The 20,261-nt window shown below is 41.9% G+C and overlaps 1 protein-coding gene across 2 annotated transcripts in view; it reads right to left on the reverse strand.

Moving 5' to 3' along the window:
• Nucleotides 1-5,233, reverse strand: part of LOC110536219 (poly [ADP-ribose] polymerase tankyrase-1) — a 28,227-nt gene extending 22,994 nt beyond the window's left edge. For both annotated transcript variants that reach the window (XM_021621854.3, XM_021621851.3), the window contains exons 1-5: nt 2,688-5,233; nt 1,463-1,687; nt 963-1,058; nt 635-671; nt 426-501 (exon numbers count right to left, since the gene is read on the reverse strand). In XM_021621854.3, coding sequence (XP_021477529.3) covers nt 426-501; nt 635-671; nt 963-1,058; nt 1,463-1,687; nt 2,688-3,135 — 882 coding nt within the window. In that variant the 5' untranslated portion in view covers nt 3,136-5,233. The remainder of the gene's footprint in view (nt 1-425; nt 502-634; nt 672-962; nt 1,059-1,462; nt 1,688-2,687) is intronic.
• Nucleotides 5,234-20,261: the final 15,028 nt, after the last annotated feature.

The following is a 20,261-nucleotide window of genomic DNA, read 5'->3' on the forward strand; positions in this document are numbered from 1 at the left end:
AAATAGGGTAACATACATTTATATACAATGAAAAGGATTACATTTCAACTACAATCACAGAAAATATTTGGTCAAAAATCAGAAAAACCTGTGTTGATATCACTGTTAAATCAGTACAGTATATAGAGAATATGGCCTGGGCAGATGTTGGTTCAAGTCAAAGCGTCCCCTGCCTAAATCCAATCCAATGACAAATCCTCTTCATAGTGTTCTATATATAATAATCCGCCTAGGATGAGATGGTGTTTTTAATCCCTACACAAGTGACTGTTTTGGAATGTAGGCTGAAAACACAGTCTCTCTCTAGACTTTTATTGCCATTGGTCACACCAATCTTTAGAACAAATCAAGCATATGCTACAATATTATACAACATTAATATAAAGTGTGGGCATGTAATGTTGTGGAGGCGATATCCTTCTTACCTTGCGGCCATCACTGGCATGGCAGTTGACATTTAGTGGGGTCAATAGTGCCATCAGCTTCTCTTCATTGCCACTCCTGTAGCAGACAGTTCATAAGAGAACAGAAGAGAGAGAAAATATTTTGTATTAGAAAATGATTAAAGATGTGCCAGGTAGCCTAATACTACAAACAGATCACTCCAATGAAACAAGTCGATAAAGATACTCACCTTGCCGCTTCCAAGAGTTCATCTTTCTTATACTCACCTGAATACAAAATATCAGGTTAGAACAGCACAGAGTTCCAAGTCAAGACAAGCCATGATTCAGATAAAAGGTTACAGTCCTGGGCCCAGTTTCCCAAAAGCATCTTATGGCTAAGTTAATCATTAGAATGATAGGATCCTATGGTTCCAATATTCATTTTGCCTTAAGATGCTTTTGGGAAAGCGGGCCCAGGTCGTTGCAGTCATGTAAAATACAATATACAACATAGGAACGTACCCAATGTAATGGGGGAGAGAACTGGCTGAAAGGGAGTAGTTGTATGAAACTCACCGGTGAGCACAGCCTTGGCGGAGGGGTCTGCCAGATCCAGAGCAGACTTGCCATCCGTATTACGGATGTTGGGATCAGCGCCATGCTGGAGAAGCACTGTGTGAAGGAGACATAGGAAACAGTGTCATTTTAATTCAATTATAGTCTTATACCTTGCACAGTTTACAGTATTTTAACATATCTATAGTAAATCACCTTAGTAAAGTCAATTCTACATCTGCATTGCTTGCTTTTGGGGGTTTTAGGCTGGGTTCTGTATAAGCACTTTGTGACATCTGCTGATGTAAATTTGATTGAATATTGTCAACATAACATTTCCTGGTCAAATTACCAGGGTTTAAGAGTGTTGAAAGACAAAACTGTATATTTGGGTGCAGTAACAAGGCACTGGGAGCGGCAATATTCCATGTGCAGGTATTTGAAATACAGGTATTCTTAAGTTTAGGATGTGCATGTCACCCTCCATCTTCAGACAATTTATTTTTGACATCCACCCTTACCGATGCACACGTCAATTTTGCCCTTGATGGCTGCCTCATGCAGAGGTGTGTAGTTCCAGTTGTCCCGTGCATTGGGGTCTGCACCTTGGCACAACAGTAGACTGACCACCTCAGCGTGGCCAAAGGAGCAGGCATTGTGCAGGGGGATGAGGCCACCATCGTCTCTGGCGTGCACATTAGCTCCAGTCTGTAAGAGGTGGTCAACCACATCCTTCCGGCCAAAACCTGACACAATGACAGACAAAACATGATCAGTGCATACATGGTGACAGTAATCCAGGCTGTATCACATACGGCCGTGATTGGGAGACCCATAGGGCGGCGCACAATTGGCCCAGCATTGTCCAGGTTTGGCAGTCATTGTAAATAAGAATTTGTCCTTAAACTGGCTTGCCTAGTTAAATAAAGGTTAAATTACCCCAAATGTAATGTCAGTTCTATGAAATTAAAAAAAAATAATAACAGAGCATAATATCAACAACCAAACTACTTTTTAGCAGTTCCTCTTGAACATGGTTTCCCAAACTCGATCCTGCGATCAAGGCACGTTTTGGTTTTTGACCTAACACCACATTACTGATTCAAATAATCAAAGCTTGAAGAGTTGGTTATTTGAGTCAGCTGTGTAATACTATTGCAAAAACGACGAGTGCACCCTGCATTGGCCCCAGGACAGAGTTTGGGAAACCCTGCTCTAGAATGCCAAAAAAGGTATGCATATTTTGGTTACAGCCCTGGAACAGAACGGATTCAACAAATCACCAACTATTGATTTAGTGAACCAGAGGTATGTTAGTGCTGGGTTGGAACCAAAAAGTACACACTCTGGGGGTTCACCACGGATTAGCTTGAGAAACACCCCAAAATGCACGTTTGTTTACGTTTAGCTAGTAACAACGAAGGCTGAGAGACTGAGGCCTTCTGTCCCTATCGGTCTGTGTGCCAAACTGTTTTTAGTATTAGCTAGTTAGCCAACTAAGCTAGCTGTTTTCGATGGGCCTTGATATTGGAAAAGTAGTTAGCTAACTAACAGAAGCAAATTAAATTAGCATTCGTAATTAGTTACAGTATAGTCGCTAACTAATAACTAGTTATCTATTCTCGTCGTGGCACACCAGCATTTTGATATTTTTCACAAGCACGATGTGACGTTTGAAAACACTCCAACCTGCCAGCTTGCGCTGACAACACAAAAACAAAGCTTGTTAACGCTAACTTAACTAACCAGCAGCGAAATGCAGAGGGGTAGATTTTCGTCCGGCCATGTCCTTCGCATTCACATTCACCGAGTCAACAAGTCTCTTCACCCGGGACACATCTCCATTCCGACAGGCCTCAAATAGCTCCCTGAAAGCTCCACCGATCCCACTACCGTCGCCAGGGGTCGTGCCTCCTGAACCCGGGCTCGAGACACTACTACTCCCCCCGCCGGAGGTTGTTGTGGTCGGACTTGTGCTGTTCCCACTGCTGAGGGCCGAGGTTTGAAGATCCGGGGAGGCCGAAGGATTCTCCATGCCCGTGCTGCATCCACGCTCACCATCCGGAGGCACTAACGTCGCTGTCACAAGATCAAGCGAGGGAGATCCCGGCGGACTTACCGAAAGAGAACCGTTTCGTGGCGGAGATAGCAGGTTGCCCTGTTGTTGCTGCGATGAGCGACGAGACACCGCCATTTTCGCAGCAGCTCTCAAGTCAGACTAGAGAGAAAGAGGCGAAGCGAGAATGATAAATCGGCCCAAAATCTGTCTTCTCCAGCAGGTGGCGTTTTTTTTCTCACAGAGTGAGGTGTTTGTGTGTGTGTAGGTACAGTGGCAAGAAAAAGTATGTGAACCCTTTGAAAATACCTGGATTTCTGCATAAATTGGTAATAAAATTTGATCTGATCTTCATCTAGGTCACAACAACAGACAAGCACAGCCTGCTTAAACGAGTAACACACAATTATACGTTTTGAAGTCTTTGTTGAACACACCATGTAAACATTCACAGTTCAGGGTGGGAAAAGCATGTGAACCCTTGGATTGAATAACTAGTTGACCCTCCTTTGGCAGCAATAACCACAGCGTCTCAAATCGTCTTGAGGTCAGGACTCGAACTGAGCCACTCCAGAAGGCGTATTTTCTTCTGTTGAAGCCGTTCTGTTGTTGATTTACTTCTGTGTTTTGGGTCGTTGTCCTGTTGCATCACCCAACATCTGTTGAGCTTCAACTTACTGCAAAATGTCTTGATAAACTTGGGAAACAATTTTTCTGTCAATGAAAGCTGTCCAGGCCCTGAGGCAGCCCCAAACCATGATGCTCCCTCCAGCATACTTTACAGTTGGGATGTTTTGCGAGGTGTTTTGTATGGAGGTCATTGGTAAAATTTTCTACCAATGTCAACTTCTGGAGATCAGTGCGGCAATGAGTTATGGTTCTGAACGGTCTGCAAGCGTTATCGCGCTAAAGAATCAGTTCAAATGAAGTATTGTGCTTTCCGACTGTGAGCCTTTTGGTCACTTTCTTTTTCTTGTTATCAACTGTAACATTATTATTACCACCACCATGTATGGGTACAATTCCAAACTTGATAATGATCAGTTACTTGAATCTTTGGAAAGTGTATTCTCTATTGGCCAACCAAGTTCCCTAATGCTTTACTTACAGTAGGTGGGGTTTTTAATATTTCTCCAAATAATTGAATTGATAGATGGCCTCCGGGACAGTCCACTTCCATGAATACAAGTTTGGGGCAGTTTATGGAAAGGTTTGATATTAGAGATATTTGGAGAGTAAAGTTTCCTAATGACAAGTCTTTCACTTGGAGTAATAAGGCACGCTCCAGACAATCACACAGATTTTTGGCTGGTGTCTAAATGTTTGGATAAACAGGGTATTTCTGTTAACATCCTTGCCACTCTCCTTACTGATCATAGAGCTATTTATATTGACATTAAACTTTTTCTCTGATAATGGCCTTGGCAGAGCATCCTACTGGAAGATTAATAGCTCTATAATATGGGAGTATTCTTGGCAAGACGAGGATAGCTGAAGAAGAAAGTGTTATTACAAAGATCACCTCTAGTTCAGGACAAATCTGTTCTGTTTGAGCTACAACACAAGTTGATGATATGTATAAACTGAAAGCAGAGGGAGCCTTTGTCAGATCTAGGAAGAAGTGGCTAGAGGGTGAACAAAATTCATAGTTTCATGTTAGAAAAATACCACAAGTAAATATTAATGGTCTCATCACATATGATCCCAAATTAATCTTTAACTTTAGTTGCAACTTCTACAGGAATTGATATAGTTCTAAGTATTGTGAGGTTTCCTCAACTCTTTTCTTTGGCTCTCTGGGGGATGTGAAATCAATTGGGGATGCTGAGAGGGAACAGTGTGATGATCCTATTATAGTTGAAGAGATCATTTCTTCTATTGAACACCTTAAAAATAATAAGTCTCCTGGGACTGATGGTATATCTGCTGAGTTTTACAAAACGTTTTCTCAACAGTTGGCCCATTTCTGTTGGTCTTTTCTGAAAGCATTGCAAATAATAGTTTCCCTCCCAGTTTGACTCAGTGTGATTACATTAATCCCTAAGCCCAAGAAAGACTTGTTTCTGCTCGATAATTGGCATCCAATCTGTCTTCTCAATAACAAACAAAAAATATTAGCCTCCAATACTGAAGGCAGCATTGGAATCAATTATAGAGCCGCCCAATTTGGCTTCATGAGGAATAGACATATCTAATAATATCCGACTGGTATTAAACCTTTATAGACTATTCTGATTTAAAACTTTCGAAGATAGTTTTTTTGTCGTCTTAGACTTTTATAAAGCCTTTGATACAGTGGAACATGAGTTTCTATTTCTCTCCCTTGAGAAATGTGGTTTGGGGGAATTATTTTGTAGTACTATTAAAACTCTTTATATGAATGGGAACAGTTCAACTAAATTAAAGCATGGCACCTCTCCTAGATTTGATTTGAAAAGAGGAATTAGGCAAGGTCGCCCAATTTCACCTTACCTCTTCCTGCTTGCAACCCAACTTCTTACAAGTTCTGTTAAATCCAGCAATATAGAAGGGATCTCTATTGATAATGCATGGCCCCACGATGCAAGGATCTGTACACAATTCCTGGAAGCTGAGCATGTCCCAGTTCTTCCATGGCCTGTATACTCACCAGATGTGTCACCCATTGAGCATTTTTGGGATGCTCTGGAACAACGTGTACGACAGCGTGTTCCAGTTCCCGCCAATATCCAGGAACTTCACACTGCCATTTGAAGAGGAGTGGGACAACATTCCACAATCAACAGCCCGATCAGGTACTTGAATTTTAGCAACCACGAAATGACGCCGCGATTTCTGCATAGTGCTTCTTTAAACGATCAACTGTGTACTCGTCATGCCGATTTGTTGCAAAACATTTGTCTGTTGCAACAAACCGTTTACTCCAAACGGAAAACATTTTGCAACAACAGTAGTTTATTGGACAAATTTAGGTAGGTCCCTGTGTTTTTCCGTTTCGTTCTTAAACGGTTTCCGCTGCAAGAGGTAATGAATATACCCCAGGCCTGTGCCTACACACCTACAGAGAAGGGACATCACAGCTAATGGACTATCAATACAGTTAAGTGGAAAGCTTTTTGATCACTTTGACATGCAGTACATTGTGGATGGCCCCACAAACATTCTGTAAAAAAACACACAAAAAAACAGGTTAAGAACTTTTCCCATCCACACAAATGTATCTGGAGCAACAAAACCAAACACAAAAACTACTATAGTTGGTTTTAAATTAAAATACTTCTGTCACACCTAGATCAAAAATATACTGATTTTTATTTTTTCAAATCAACATTTTATTGGTCGCACACATATTTAGCAGATGTTATTATGGGGTGTAGCAAAATGCTTGTGTTTCTAGCTTCAACAGTGCTTTGGTATTGAACAATACACACATCTAAAAGTAAAATAATGGAATTAAGAAATATATACATATTAGATTGAGCAATGTCGGCGTGGCATTGACTAAAATACAATAGAATACAGTATATACATATGAGATGAGTGAAGCAGTATGTAAACATTATTTAAACATTAATAATGGAACACTAGTCACTTTAGTAAAGTGGCCAGTAATTCCAAGTCTATGAATATGGGGCAGCAGCCTCTAAAGATGCAGGGTTGCGTAACGGGGTGGAAGCCGAATAGTGATGGCTATTTAAGTCTTATGGCCTTAAGGTAGAAGCTGTTATCCAGTCTCTCGGTCCCAGCTTTGATGCACTTGTACTGACCTCGCCTTTAAAATGTTTACAAACTGCTTTTCTCATCTCTTATGTGTATATACTGTATTCTATTTGGGTCTTTTATTAGGATCCCCATTAGCTGTTGCGAAAGCAGTAGCTACTCTTCCTGGGGTCCACACAAAACATGACAAAATATTAAAACAAGAACAGCTCAAGGACAGAACTACATCAATTTAAAAATGGCACACGTAGCCTACATATCAATACAAACAGAAACTATCTAGGTCAGTGGAGGCTGCTGAGGGGAGGTTGGCTCATAATGGCTGGAATTGAGCAAATGGAATGGCATCAAACCCATGGAAACCATATGTTTGATCTTATTCCACTCCAGCCATTACCACGAGCCCATCCTGCCCAATTAAGGTGCCACCAACCTCCTGTGATCTAGGACACATAGGGGGGAGGCGTTGCTGTGAGGTGTTGCTTTATGTTTTTTGAAACCAGGTTTGGTGTTCATTTGTGCAGTATGAGATGGGTGTTCCATGCAATAATGTCCCTATGTAATACTATACGCTTTCTTGAATTTGCTCAGGATTTGGGGACTGTGAAAAGACCCCAGTTGGCATGTCTGGTGGGGTGTGTGTCAGAGATGTATAAATGCAACAATTAACGATTTCTTTATGAATCTCGCTTTGTGCATGGGGGCATTGTCATGCTGAAACAGGAAAGGCCTTTCCCAAACGGTTGCCACAGTTGGAAGCACAGAATCGTCTAGAATGTCAGTGGTGTAAAGTACTTAAGTAAAAATACCCTGAAACTACTTAAGTAGTACTTTACTATTTATATTTTTGACAACTTTTACTTCACTACATTCCTAAAGAAAATAATGTACTTTTTACTAAATACGTTTTCCCTGACACCCAAAAGTACTTGTTTACATTTTGAATGCTTAACAGGACAGGAAAATTATCCAATTCACACACTTATCAAGAGAACATCCCCAATTACATTTATATTTGATACTTAAGTATATTTAACAAATTACTTTTAGACTTTTACTCAAGTAGTGTTTTACTGGAGGACTTTTACTTGAGTCATTTTCTATTAAGGTATATTTACTTTTAAAAGATGACGATTGGGTACTTTTTCCACCACTGGTCATCATTGCATTGCCTAGCCCAAACCGTGAAAAACAGCCCCAGACCATTAATCCTCCGCCACCAAACTTTACAGTTGGCACAATGCATTAGGGCAGATAGCGTTCTCCTGGCGTCTGCCAAACCACATTCGTCCGGCGGACTGCCAGATGGTGAAGCGTGATTCATCACTCCAGAGAACGCATCGGCACTGCTCCAGAGTCCAATGGTGATGAGCTTCACACCACCAGCTGACTCTTGGCATTGCGCATGGTGATCTTAGGCTTGTGTTGTTGTTTTTTTACACCTTTAACTAGGCAAGTAAGTTAAGAACAAATTATTATTTACAATGATGGCCTAGGAACAGCCTTGTTCAGGGGTAGAACAACAGATTTTTACCTTGTCAGCTCAGGGATTCAATCTAGCAACCTTTTGGTTACTGGCCCAACACTCTAACCACTAGGTTACCTACCTGTGGCTGTTTGGCCATGGAAACCCATTTCATGAAGCTCCCGACGAACAGTTCTTGTGCTGTCGTTGCTTCCAGAGGCAGTTTGGTACTTGGTAGTGAGTGTTGCAACAGAGGACAGACAATTTTTATGCACTTCAGCGGTCCCATTCTGTGCGCTTGTGTGGCCTACCACTTCGCACTGAGCTTGTTGCTCCTAAACGTTTCCACTTCAGAATAACAGCATTTACAGTTGACTGGGGCAGCTCTAGCAGGGCAGACATTTGACTGACTTCTTTGAAAGGTGGCATCCTATGACTGTGCCACATTGAAAGTCACTGTGCTCTTCAGTAAGGCCATTCGATTGACAATGTTTGTCTATGGAGATTGCATGGCTGTGTGCTCGATTTTATACACCTGTCAGCAATGGGTGTGGCTGAAATGGCCAAATCCACTCATTTGAATGGGTGTCCACATACTTTTCTATATATAGTGTATATTTAACTCTTACAAAATGTTAGCCATGTAAACACGAACCTCAGCGGCAGAGCTAAAGCGATACTTTCTTCATTCTCTTCTTAACTGCCATGGATAGTTGCAGGGGGAACGTTGGCATTTAGAATTTGCTCAGTTAAATCAAATCCATTTTTGCTCCATTAAGTAATCCAACAAAGTATACACCGCCATCTTATTTCTTATCTCATTGATCAGATGGGTCAGAGCAGTAGGTAGCCTAATGGCAGACTAGGTGAAAAAGTTGTCGACGTGCCCCTGATAAAGGCACTTATCCAGAGTGACTTAGAGGAGCAATTAGGGTTAAGAGCTTCTGCTGAATGACTAAAATGTAAAATGTGTCCATGTCATGTGCGTGTCTCAGAAATTAAGTGTTGCTTTGAATGACACCTGTTTCGATCAATGAGAGAAGACAGACTAATTGTTGGATTTTCACAACTCCAACATACCACCTGCAACTTGACAAGTTTCAGACACCAGTGCCTTCAGAGAACAACGAAAGTGTTGCTAAGTAAAGGTTGGTCAAAAACTTGCTGATTACAGCTAAACACAAGCCTCGTATCACTGATAAAATGGCGCCGGATGAAATGGCAGCAGTTTTAGGGGAACCCAACCAATTGTGCTATTATGTGTTTTTTTGTGTTATTTGTAACTTATTTTGTACATAATGTTTCTGCAACCATATCTTACGGCAAAAAAGAGCTTCTGGATATCAGGACAGCGATCACTCACCTTGGATTAGACAAACATTTTTTCATCAACAAGCAAGATGCACAGGACATTCTCCAAACACCCAACAGGGCAAACATCCAAGGTATTTGCAAGAGGAAGCAACACAGGTACAGAGGACAAAGAGCCGGATGCCTGGTCAGGACCCGTAAAAGGCGAGTGGGAAAGCTGCCGTTACCGTCAATACTACTCGCCAACGTGCAATCATTGGACAATAAACTAGACGAGGTACGATCACGAATATCCTACCAACGGGACATCAAAAATTGTAATATCCTATGTTTCACAGAATCGTGGCTGAATGACAACATGGATATTCAGCTGGTGGGATATACGCTGCACCAGCAAGATAGAACAGCACACTCCAGTAAAACGAGGGGGGGGGGGGCGGTCTGTGTATATTTGTAAACAACAACTGGTGCACGAAATCGAAGGAAGTCTCTAGATTTTGCTCGGCTGAAGTAGAGTATATTGTGATAAATTGCAGGCCACACTACTTGCCTAGAGAGTTATCAGCTATACTTTTCGTGGCTGTTTATTTACCACCACAGACAGATGCTGGCACTAAGACCGCACTCAGCCAGCTGTATAAGGAAATAAGCAAACAGGAAACCACTCACCCAGAGGCGGCGCTCCTAGTGGCCGGAGACTGTAATGCAGGGAAACTTAAATCAGTTCTACCAAATTTCCATCAACATATTAAATGTGCAACCAGAGGCAAAAAAATTCTAGATCACCTGTACTCCACACACAGAGACGCGTACAAAGCTCTCCCTCCATTTTGTAAATCCGACCACAACTCTATCCTCCTTATTCCTGCTTACAAGCAAAAATTAAAGCAGGAAGCACCAGTGACTCGGTCTATAAAAAAAAAAGTGGTCGGATGAAGCAGATACTAAACTACAGGACTGTTTTGCTGGCACAGACTGGAACATGTTCCGGGATTCTTCCGATGGCATTGAGGAGTACACCACATCAGTCACTGGCTTTATCAATAAGTGCATCAAGGACGTCGTTCCCACAGTGACTAAGTACATTCCCCAACCAGAAGCCATGGATTACAGGCAACATTCGCACTGAGCTAAAGGGTAGAGCTGCCGCTTTCAAGGTGCGGGACTCTAACCCGGAAGCTTACAAGAAATCCTGCTATGCCCTGCGACGAACCATCAAACAGGCAAAGCGTCAATTCAGGGCTAAGATTGAATCACACTACAACCGGCTCCGATGCTTGTCTTATGTGGCAGGGCTTGCAAACTATTAAACTACAAAAGGGAAGCACAGCCACGAGCTGCCCAGTGACCTGTCCTACCAGACAACCTAAATCACTTCTATGCTCTCTTTAAGGAAAGCAACACTGAGGCATGCATGAGAGCATCAGCTGTTCCGGACTGTTGATCACGCTCTCGTAGCCAACGTGAGTAAGACCTTTAAACAGGTCACCATACATAAGGCTGCAGGGCCAGACGGATTACCAGGACGTGTGCTCCGGGCATGTGCTGACCAACTGGCAGGTGTCTTCACTGACATTTTCAACATGTCCCTGATTGAGTCTGTAATAACATGTTTCAAGCAGACCACCATAGTCCCTGTGCCCAAGAACACAAAGGCAACCAGCCTAAATTACTACAGACCCGTAGCACTCACGTCCATAACCATGAAGTGCTTTGAAAGGCTGGTAATGGCTCACATCAACACCATTTTCCCAGAAACCAGAGACCCACTCCAATTTGCATACTGCGCAAACAGATTCACAGATGATTCAATCTCTATTGCACTCCACACTGCCCTTTCCCACCTGGACAAAAGGAACACTTATGTGAGAATGCTATTCATTGACTACAGCTCAGCGTTCAACACCATAGTACCCTCAAAGCTCATCACTAAGCTAAGGATCCTGGGACTAAACATCTCCCTCTGCAACTGGATCCTGGACTTCCTGACTGGCCGCACCCAGGTGGTGAGGGTAGGCAGCAACACATCTGCCATGCTGATCCTCAACACTGGAGCTCCCCAGGGGTGCGTGCTCAGTCCCCTCCTGTACTCCCTTTTCACCCACGACTGCATGGCCAGGCACGACTCCAACCCCATCTTTAAGTCTGCAGACGACACAACAGTGGTAGGCCTGATCACTGACAACGACAAGACAGCCTATGGGGAGGAGGTCAGAGACCTGGCCGGGTGGTGCCAGAATAACAACCTATCCCTCAACGTAACCAAGACTAAGGAGATGATGAGAATTGGGGTGTGCTCGGTCCTCCTTTTCCTGTAGTCCACAATCAACGGGGCTGTAGTAGAGCAGGTTGAGAGCTTCAAGTTCCTTGGTGTCCACATCACCAACAAACTAGAATGGTCCAAACACACCAAGACAAAGCCTATTCTCCGTCAGGAAACAAAAAAGATTTGGCATAGGTCCTGAGATCCTCAGAAGGTTCTACAGCTGCAACATCGAGAGCATGGTTGCATCACTGTCTGGTACAGCAATTGCTCGGCCTCTGACCACAAGGCACTACAGAGGGTAGTGCGTACGGCCCAGTACATCACTGGGGCTAAGCTGCCTGCCATCCAGGACCTCTACACCAGGCGGTGTCAGAGGAAGGCCCTAAAAATTGTAAAAGACCCCAGCCACCCCAGTCATAGACTGTCCTCTCTACTACCATATGGCAAGCGGTACCGGAGTGCCAAGTCTAGGACAAAAAGGCTTCTCAACAGTTTTTACCCCAAAGCCATAAGACTCCTGAACAGGTAATCAAATGGCTACCCGGACTATTTGCATTGTGTAACACAACTCCCCCACCGCAAACACACTTTTGACGCTGCTGCTACTCTCTGTTTATCATATATGCATAGTCACTTTAACTATACATTCATGTACATACTACCTCAATTGGGCCGACCAACCAGTGCTCCCGCACATTGGCTATCTGCATTGTGTCCCACCCACCACCCCCTCTTTTACGCTACCGCTACTCTCTGTTAATCATATATGCATAGTCACTTTAACCATATCTACATGTACATTGTACCTCAATCTGCCTGATTAACCGGTGTCTGTATGTAGCGTGTGTCTGTATGTGTCTTTTTTACTGTTGTTTTATTTCTTTACTTACCTATTGTTCACCTAACACCTTTTCTGCACTATTGGTTAGAGCCTGTAAATAAGCATTTCACTGTAAGCGAATTAAATTAATTAGCTAATGGTCATTTGATTTCATCGGCTAACATGAGTGATATGGATTCAAGAGAAGGGGGGGGGGGTGGGTCGGGGTCGGTCTATGTCAGGCAATGATTAATCTTACCAAGAGAAGACAATTTGAAATCTAATCCAAGTTAGAATCTGAAAGCATCCCCTTTCCTCATAATACATTTTTCCCCCTCTTTCTATTTTTCTTCTTTACGGTTTGCTCGGTTGAGACCTGTTCATTGTTGTGCAGACTGGTGTGCTCCTTCTAGGGGGGCTGAGGCTAAGGAGGAAGTAAAGCTTGCCTGTCAGCTAGATGGCCAGCTCTGAGTGGAAGTACTGGCCTGACAGATAGGCCAGTTTGAGGCCGTATTTGTACGGCACTGGCACCTGGATAGTCCAGGGCCAATTCCAGTACATGTGGCACATTTTGAAGGTCAGCCTGGAGTGAAACCCAGGGTTAGATTATGTTAATAATGACAGGCGACACATTCCACGCCACCTACCAACCTATAAAGTCAACAACTGAGGTATTATGATAACTAGTGGATACTATTTGGCCCTCACTGCAACCAGAGATTTATGGTGATGTTCAATGTATGTTTAACCTTACCTTTGAAAAGTGGTCTGGGGAGAGGTTTGCCGTGTTGTAGACTGATATGTAGTGTGTGGGCAAGCCACAGCCCTGTTGAATGTGATGAGCCATCAGGTAGAAGAAGTAAACCCTGGGGAGAGATATATATTTTGATAAATGAGGATGTGTTACAAAACTGATGACCTAAGCCTAATTCTGCCCATTTCTCCACTGAGAATGTACAGTCAGAGGGGTAGAAGTGGGTGTCTAAACAGCATTGGGCTTCATAATGACAGCGCCAGGAAGAACCAATCCCTGTTGGTGACGGTGTGGTCCAGGACAGTCCTGAGCGGAAGGTTGGCTGGATGCCCTTTCGGTCGGGAAATGGTTGCACCTGGTGAAACCCAGCAGCGTTGCAGTTCTTGACACAAACTGGTGCACCTGGCACCTACTACCATATCCCGTTCAAAGGCACTTAAATCTTGTCTTGCCCATTCACCCTCAATGGCATAAATACACAATCCATGTCTCAATTGTCTCAAGGATTAACAATCCTCCTTTAACCCATCTCCTCCCCTTCATCTACACTGATTGAAGTGGATTTAACAGGTGACATCAATAAGGATCATAGTTTTCACCTGGATTCACGTAGTCAGTCTGTCATGGAAAGAGCAGGTGTCCTTAATGTTGATACAGTGGGGCAAAAAAGTATTTAGTCAGCCACCAATTGTGCAAGTTCTCCCACTTAAAAAGATGAGAGGCCTGTAATTTTCATCATAGGTACACTTCAACAATGACAGACAAAATGAGGGAAAAAAAATCCAGAAAATCACATTGTAGGATTTTTTATGAATTTATTTGCAAATTATGGTGGAAAATAAGTTTCTCAATACTTTGTTATATACCCTTTGTTGGCAATGATAGAGGTCAAACGTTTTCTGTAAGTCTTCACAAGGTTTTCACACACTATTGCTGGTATTTTGGCCCATTCCTCCATGCAGATCTCCTCTAGAGCAGTGGTGTTTTGGGGCTGTTGCTGGGCAACACAGACTTTCAACTCCCTCCAAAGATTTTCTATGGGGTTGAGATCTGGAGACTGGCTAGGCCACTCCAGGACCTTGAAATGCTTCTTACGAAGCCACTCCTTCGTTGCCCGGGCGCTGTGTTTGGGATCATTGTCATGCTGAAAGACCCAGCCACGTTTCATCTTCAATGCCCTTGCTGATGGAAGGAGGTTTTCACTCAAAATCTCACGATACATGGTCCCATTCATTCTTTCCTTTACACGGATCAGTCGTCCTGGTCCTTTTGCAGAAGAACAGCCCCAAAGCATGATGTTTCCACCCCCATGCTTCACAGTAGGTATGGTGTTCTTTGGATGCAACTCAGCATTCTTTGTCCTCCAAACACGACGAGTTGAGTTTTTACCAAAAAGTTATATTTTGGTTTCATCTGACCATATGACATTCTCCCAATCTTCTTCTGGATCATCCAAATGCTCTCTAGCAAACTTCAGATGGGCCTGGACATGTACTGGCTTAAGCAGGGGGACACGTCTGGCACTGCAGGATTTGAGTCACTGGCGGCGTATTGTGTTGCTGATGGTAGGCTTTGTTACTTTGGTCCCAGCTCTCTGCAGGTCATTCACCCCCATGTGGTTCTGGGATTTTTGCTCACCGTTCTTGTGATCATTTTGACCTCACGGGGTGAGATCTTGCGTGGAGCCCCAGATCGAGGGAGATTATCAGTGGTCTTGTATGTCTTCCATTTCCTAATAATTGCTCCCACAGTTGATTTCTTCAAACCAAGCTGCTTACCTATTGCAGATTCAGTCTTCCCAGCCTGGTGCAGGTCTACAATTTTGTTTCTGGTGTCCTTTGACAGCTCTTTGGTCTTGGCCATAGTGGAGTTTGTAGTGTGACTGTTTGAGGTTGTGGACAGGTGTCTTTTATACTGATAACAAGTTCAAACAGGTGCCATTAATACAGGTAACAAGTGGAGGACAGAGGAGCCTCTTAAAGAACAAGTTACAGGTCTGTGAGAGCCAGAAGTCTTGCTTGTTTGTAGGTGACCAAATACTTATTTTCCACCATAATTTGCAAATAAATATGATGAACAGTAAAAAATAAATAAAATTAAATACAAAAAAAACACTATCTTGATTAGATAATTATTCAACCCCCTGACATGTTAGAATCACCTTTGGCGAATACAGCTGTTAGTCTTTCTGGGTAAGTCTCTAAGAACTTTGCACACTTGGATTGTACAATATTTGCACAATATTCTTATTTAAATTATTCAAGCTATGTCAAGTTGGTTGTTGATCATTGCTAGACAGCTATTTTTAAGCCTTGCCATAGATTTAAGCCAATTTAAGTCAACTGTAACTAGGCCGCTCAGGAACATTCAACATTGTCTTGGTAAGCAACTCCAGTGTATATTTGGCCTTGTGCTGTAGGTTATTGTCTTGCTGAAAGGTGAATGTCTCCCAGTGTCTGTTGGAAAGTAGACAACCCAGGTTTTTCTCTGGGATTTTGCCTGTGCTTTGCCCTATTCTATTTATTTTTTATCCTAAAAACTTCATAGTCCTTGCCGATGACAAGCATACCCATAACATGATTCAAGAACCACCATGCTTGAAAATATTAAGAGTTGTACTCTGCGACATGTTGTGGGATTTGCCCCAAACATAAACACTTTGTATTCAGGACATTTCTTTGCCATTGTTTTTGCAGTTATTGCAAACAGGATGCATCTTTTGGAATATTTTTTAATCTGTACAGGTTTCCTTATTTTAGGTTAGTATTGTGGAGTAAGTACAATATTGATCCATTTTTCCCTATCACAATCATTACAATGTAACTGTTTTAAAGTCACCATTGGCATAATGGTGAAATCCCTGACCGTTGTTCTTCCTCTCCATCAACCGAGTTAGGATGGACACCTGCATAGTTGTTGTGACTATTGATACACCATCCAAAGTATAATTAATAACTTACCCATGCTCAAAGGGATATTCAATGTTTTATTTTTATTTTACATCTACCAATAGGTGCCCTTTGCGAGGCACTGTAAATCCTCCCTTGTCTTTGTGGTTGAATCTGTTTGACATTCACTGCTAGACTGAGGGACACAACAGATGTGTGGGGTACAGTGATGAGGTAGTCATTCAAAAATCATGTTAAAACACTTATTACACAGTGAGTCCATGGAACTTATTAAGCACATTTTTACTCCTGAACTTATTTAAGCTTTCCATAACAAAGCGGTTGAATACTTATTAGACATCAGCTTTTTATTATTGTTTGTATTTGTAAACATTTCTAAAAACATAATTCCACCTAGATATTATGGGGAATTTTGTGTATGCCAGTGACACAGTCTCAATTGAATACATTTTAAATGCAGGCTGTAGTATAACATTTTTAAAAGTCAAGGGTGTGAATACTCTCTGAAAGGCATTTTTTACTGTCTCTGGTTTTGAACAAAAATGTATTGTTTTTCCATGCTGGAAGGCCTTTAGTAAGCTATGTTTAAAAATATCTATAATTGGCATCACATCTCTGTAGGGTCACCTCATATTAGCCTAGACTCAAAAATCGAATGTATTTAAAATGGTAACAATGTAGTATTTCTGCAGTGCAGCCAGCAGGCACACCCTGATCCCATTGATGACCTCCTCATTGGGCATCTGAAAGGTCACTGGTGTACCACCTGGTCAGCATGCTAGGGGAGGGGATGAATGGGTAGAAATGTCATAGGCAATATCCCAAAAACCACACTATTCCCTATATAGTGCACCCTATGGGCCCTGTTCAAAAGTAGTGCACTATATAGGGAATAGGGTGTCATTTGGGATACAACCATAATTATGTCAGAGCCATCAATAATCTGTTAATTGCAATTATTAGCCCTATTCAAACAGGATTCCGTTTACTAGGGGAGGTTGGGTAATATAGTTACATGCACAAGCACAAAACACCACATTGTAACTTTAGTCCCGTCACTTTAGTCCACGGCAGTAATTTTTACATGGCAGGAGTGTAACAATTCCAGACAGAAAACCTAATGTTTTTCAAAAAACTCATTTGTATTCAGGACAAAAAAGTTAATTGCTTTGCCATATTTTTCAGTATTACTTTAGTGCCTTGTTGCAAACCGGATGCATATTTTTGTACTTCCTTTTCACTCTGTAATTTAGGTTAGTATTGTGGAGTAACTACAATGAGGTTGATCCATCCTCAGTTTTCTTCTGTCACAGCCATTCATCTCTGTAACCATTGCCCATATGGTGAAATCCCTGAGCTGTTTCCTTCCTCTCCGGAAACTGAGTTAGGCAGTTTGTAATGACTGGGTGTATTGATACACCATCCAACGTGTAATTAATAACTTCACCTTAAAAGGGATATTCAATGTTTAATATGTTTTATTTTGACCCATCTACCAATAGGTGCCCTTCTTTGCAAGGCATTGGAAAACCTTCATGGTCGTTGTGGTTGAATCAGTTTTTGAAATTCATTGCTCGACTGAGCGACCTTACAAATATTTTGTGTGTGGGGTACAGAGATACTTATTGTTGCCATAAAGTGGTTGAATACATTTTAGCTTTATTTTTAATTAATTTGTAAAAAAAAATATATATAAAACAATTCCATTTGTGTAAGCCAGTGACAAAAAAAATCTAAATTTAATCAATTTTAAATTCAGGCTGTAACAACAATGTGGAAAAAGTTGGTGTGAATACTTTCTTTAGGCACTGTATCTAATTTACAGGCCAGTTTATTAGGTACTCCAATCTAGCACCGGGTCAGGCCCACTTTGCCTACAGAACAGCCTGACTACTTCAGGGCATGAAAACATCGCTCAATTAGTATCAAGGGACCTAACATGTGCCAGGAAAATATTCCCCACCCCATTACACCCAGCCTGTTCCATTGACACCAGACAGAATGGGGCCATGGACTCATGCTGCTTACGCCAAACTCTAACTCTGCTTTCAGCATGACGCAACAGGAACCAGGATTCTCGGTAAACCCTTGACGTTGTGCGTGAAAAGCTCAGGAAGCCGGCCGTTTGAGTTACTGGAAGCTGCATGCCTCCCACCAACGATCATACCACACTCAGTCACTTTATACTGTACAGCAAGCCACAGCCACATGACTCAGTCTGTTGGACCTAACCATTTTTGCAAATCTAATAAACTGAACACTGAGTGTACATAGATGTCCTAGCCTACCTCTTTCAGGTAATACATGCAATGCAGTATTAGCCTTTATATTTAGCTAATGAATGACGGGTTAATATGCATAAGCTTCTAACCTATAGCCTCTGCATTGTTCTCTTGCACAAAACGCAGCTGCTCTCCCCTGGCCACCCCTTTTAGCTGTTGTGGCGTCCCAGGAAAAGCTAGATTAGAATAACTTTTTTTGCATTTATTATACTAATAGACTATACGAAGAGGGATGCAAGCTTGCTCTTGTTGGTTGAATGTTAAATACAGCAGCCAAAATAATCTTAATGATTTGAAATATGAGTGTGCAATGGCGATAGCAGTTATTTATTCAGACCATAATCATTCAATCTTCGTGAAGAGATTTTTTCTAGTCCTATATTATTCTAGCATGTCATTACAATGAAGATAAGGACAAAACGTATTTAATGTAACTGTTGAAAGCGAGGAAGGAATGAGGTTACAATACGCACGTGGAACACAGGAAATATTATCAAAAAGGTAATGCGTCAGGCTACTAAGTCTAAAAATGTAAACCAGGCCCAAAATATAGTTCGCTAGCCTACAATTGTAACTTTGTAGGCCGCATAGCCTACACCAGCATCACGTGTTCTCTCCCAGCTTCATGGTTTGAATGAGGTGCGTAATTCCATACAATATATAGTACAGCAGGGATGGGAAATGTGGCCCGCAGCCCCCCTCTTAGGCCCGCAGATCAAATTACATTTCCAAAAACAAAAAAAAACAAACCTACTGTTGAGTAAGAATAGTAGAATACACAAGGTGCAATATCGAAATGTGGTAGTACATCAGCAGTTCCTGTTATGTCAGTCACTCATGTCAGCTAATATTTTTTAGATTTGGTAAGTTAGCCTAGCTGCCAGCTATAGAAACCTGTTGTAATCATGGTCAAAGTACCGACCTGGGCCCCCCCATTGATCATCAGATAATTTCACTCCACCCTATGGCAAAATGTGAGAATGCAGCAAACTTGCTTTATAACTGCAACATTTTCTCTACGCACCATGCCAAAATGTGTAGAATTGCACAAAAATAACTCGCACTACCGTTCAAATGTTTGGGGTCACATAGAAATGTCCTTTTTGAAAGAAAAGCTAATTCTTTGTCCATTAAAATCGATCAGAAATAGAGTGTAGACATTGTTAATGTTGTAAATTACTATTGTAGCTGGAAAAGGCTGATTTAAAAAATATATTTTTTATGGAATGTCCACATAGGCGTACAGAGGCCCATTATCAGTAACCATCAATCCTGTGTTCCAATGACATGTTGTTAGCTAATCCAAGTTTATCATTTTAAAAGGCTAATTGATCAATTTGAAAACCTTACAGTGAAATGCTTATTTACAGGCTCTAACCAATAGTGCAAAAAATGTGTTAGGTGAACAATAGGCAAGTAAAGAAATAAAACAACAGTAAAAAGACAGGCTATATACAGTAGCGAGGCTACATACAGACACTGGTTAGTCAGGTTGATTGAGGTACTATGTACATGTAGATATGGTTAAAGTGACTATGCATATATGATTAACAGAGAGTAGCGGTAGCGTAAAAGAGGGGGTGGTGGGTGGGACACAATGCAGATAGCCAATGTGCGGGAGCACTGGTTGGTCGGCCCAATTGAGGTAGTATGTACATGAATGTATAGTTAAAGTGACTATGCATATATGATAAACAGAGAGTAGCAGCAGCGTCAAAAGTGTGTTTGCGGTGGGGGAGTTGTGTTACACAATGCAAA

The sequence above is a fragment of the Oncorhynchus mykiss genome, chromosome 11 (assembly GCF_057628025.1).
Source record: "Oncorhynchus mykiss isolate SJ-2025 chromosome 11, ASM5762802v1, whole genome shotgun sequence".
Classification (NCBI taxonomy): Eukaryota; Metazoa; Chordata; class Actinopteri; order Salmoniformes; family Salmonidae; genus Oncorhynchus; species Oncorhynchus mykiss.